Source organism: Mus caroli, chromosome 5 (genome assembly GCF_900094665.2).
Source record: "Mus caroli chromosome 5, CAROLI_EIJ_v1.1, whole genome shotgun sequence".
NCBI classification, from domain to species: Eukaryota; Metazoa; Chordata; class Mammalia; order Rodentia; family Muridae; genus Mus; species Mus caroli.
This window is the reverse complement of record NC_034574.1, coordinates 129,986,854-129,987,823: the sequence shown is the minus strand read 5'-3', so window position 1 is coordinate 129,987,823 and position 970 is coordinate 129,986,854. Positions and strand designations below refer to the sequence as shown.

At 50.1% G+C, this 970-nt stretch overlaps 1 protein-coding gene across 1 annotated transcript in view; it reads left to right on the top strand.

The window, feature by feature from the left end:
* Positions 1-970, top strand: part of LOC115031118 (mucin-2-like) — a 28,821-nt gene that overhangs the window by 20,720 nt on the left and 7,131 nt on the right. Inside the window, exon 5 of the mRNA XM_029477813.1 lies at positions 464-618. Coding sequence (XP_029333673.1) covers positions 464-618 — 155 coding nt within the window. The remainder of the gene's footprint in view (positions 1-463; positions 619-970) is intronic.

The window sequence follows — 970 nt, the reverse complement described above, 5'->3', positions numbered from 1 at the left end:
TTTTACCTGAACACCTGGATCCAGTTCCTCATGTTTACACAACAGAGACTCCCTTAGCTAGCTGAGCGACATTTCTCCAGAGCTCCCCAATACATACATGCCTTGTCTGTCTGTCTGTCTGTCTGTCTGTCTGTCTGTCTGTCTGTCTGTGTCTGTGTGTTTCTCTCCGTGTGCTTCTGACAGCCCTTGGGGAGTCAGAGTCACATTTAAACCCTGTCTTTCTATCTCCCTCTTTTTCCCTGTCTTCATCTCTCTGTCTTTCCTGATAAAACCTTGCTCTGTACTGTAGGCTAGCTTAAACTCACTACATAGCCCAGGATAGCCTCGAGCTCTCAATCCTCCTGCCTGGAACCCTTCTCAGGATTGTAGAGGAGGCAGATCCTATTCAGGGAAGGGGTGAAAAGGATGAGTAGCAGAGATGACCACAAGAGGATGCTCAAGTGTTCCACCCCTCTNTCCCCAGCAAAGGCAGTATCGTGGTGGATTATGATGTCATCCTGAAGGCCAAGTACACCCCAGGATTCGAAAACACATTAGATACCGTCGTCAAAAACCTGGAGACAAAAATCAAGAATGCAACAGAAGTTCAAGTACAAGATGCCAATAATACCTGTTCAGGTAAGGTTTTTCTGGAGGCACAAACTCTCAGAGAGCAACCCNTTCACCTCCCCACCTGAGAGAGACAGGTGAGGTGTCNTGAGAGAAGGCAGGTGGGATCTGTGTCCAGGGCTGGGTCTTGTCATTCCTGTNGNGCTTCAAGAAAGCCTTGGACGGGAGGGCACGGAGCAGCCTAGGATGGAGAATTCCTGCAGAGTGTCAATATCAAGGGGATGGAGACAGATGGGGCTGCTGGATGCTGAGGCACCACGTGACTTACTACATAACACCATGAGGCTTTTGTGGGGGGATTGCAGCCGCAGGATCCTCTGAGTGTCTGTCTGGAGTAGGAGCCTGACAGCCCCTCCTGTGT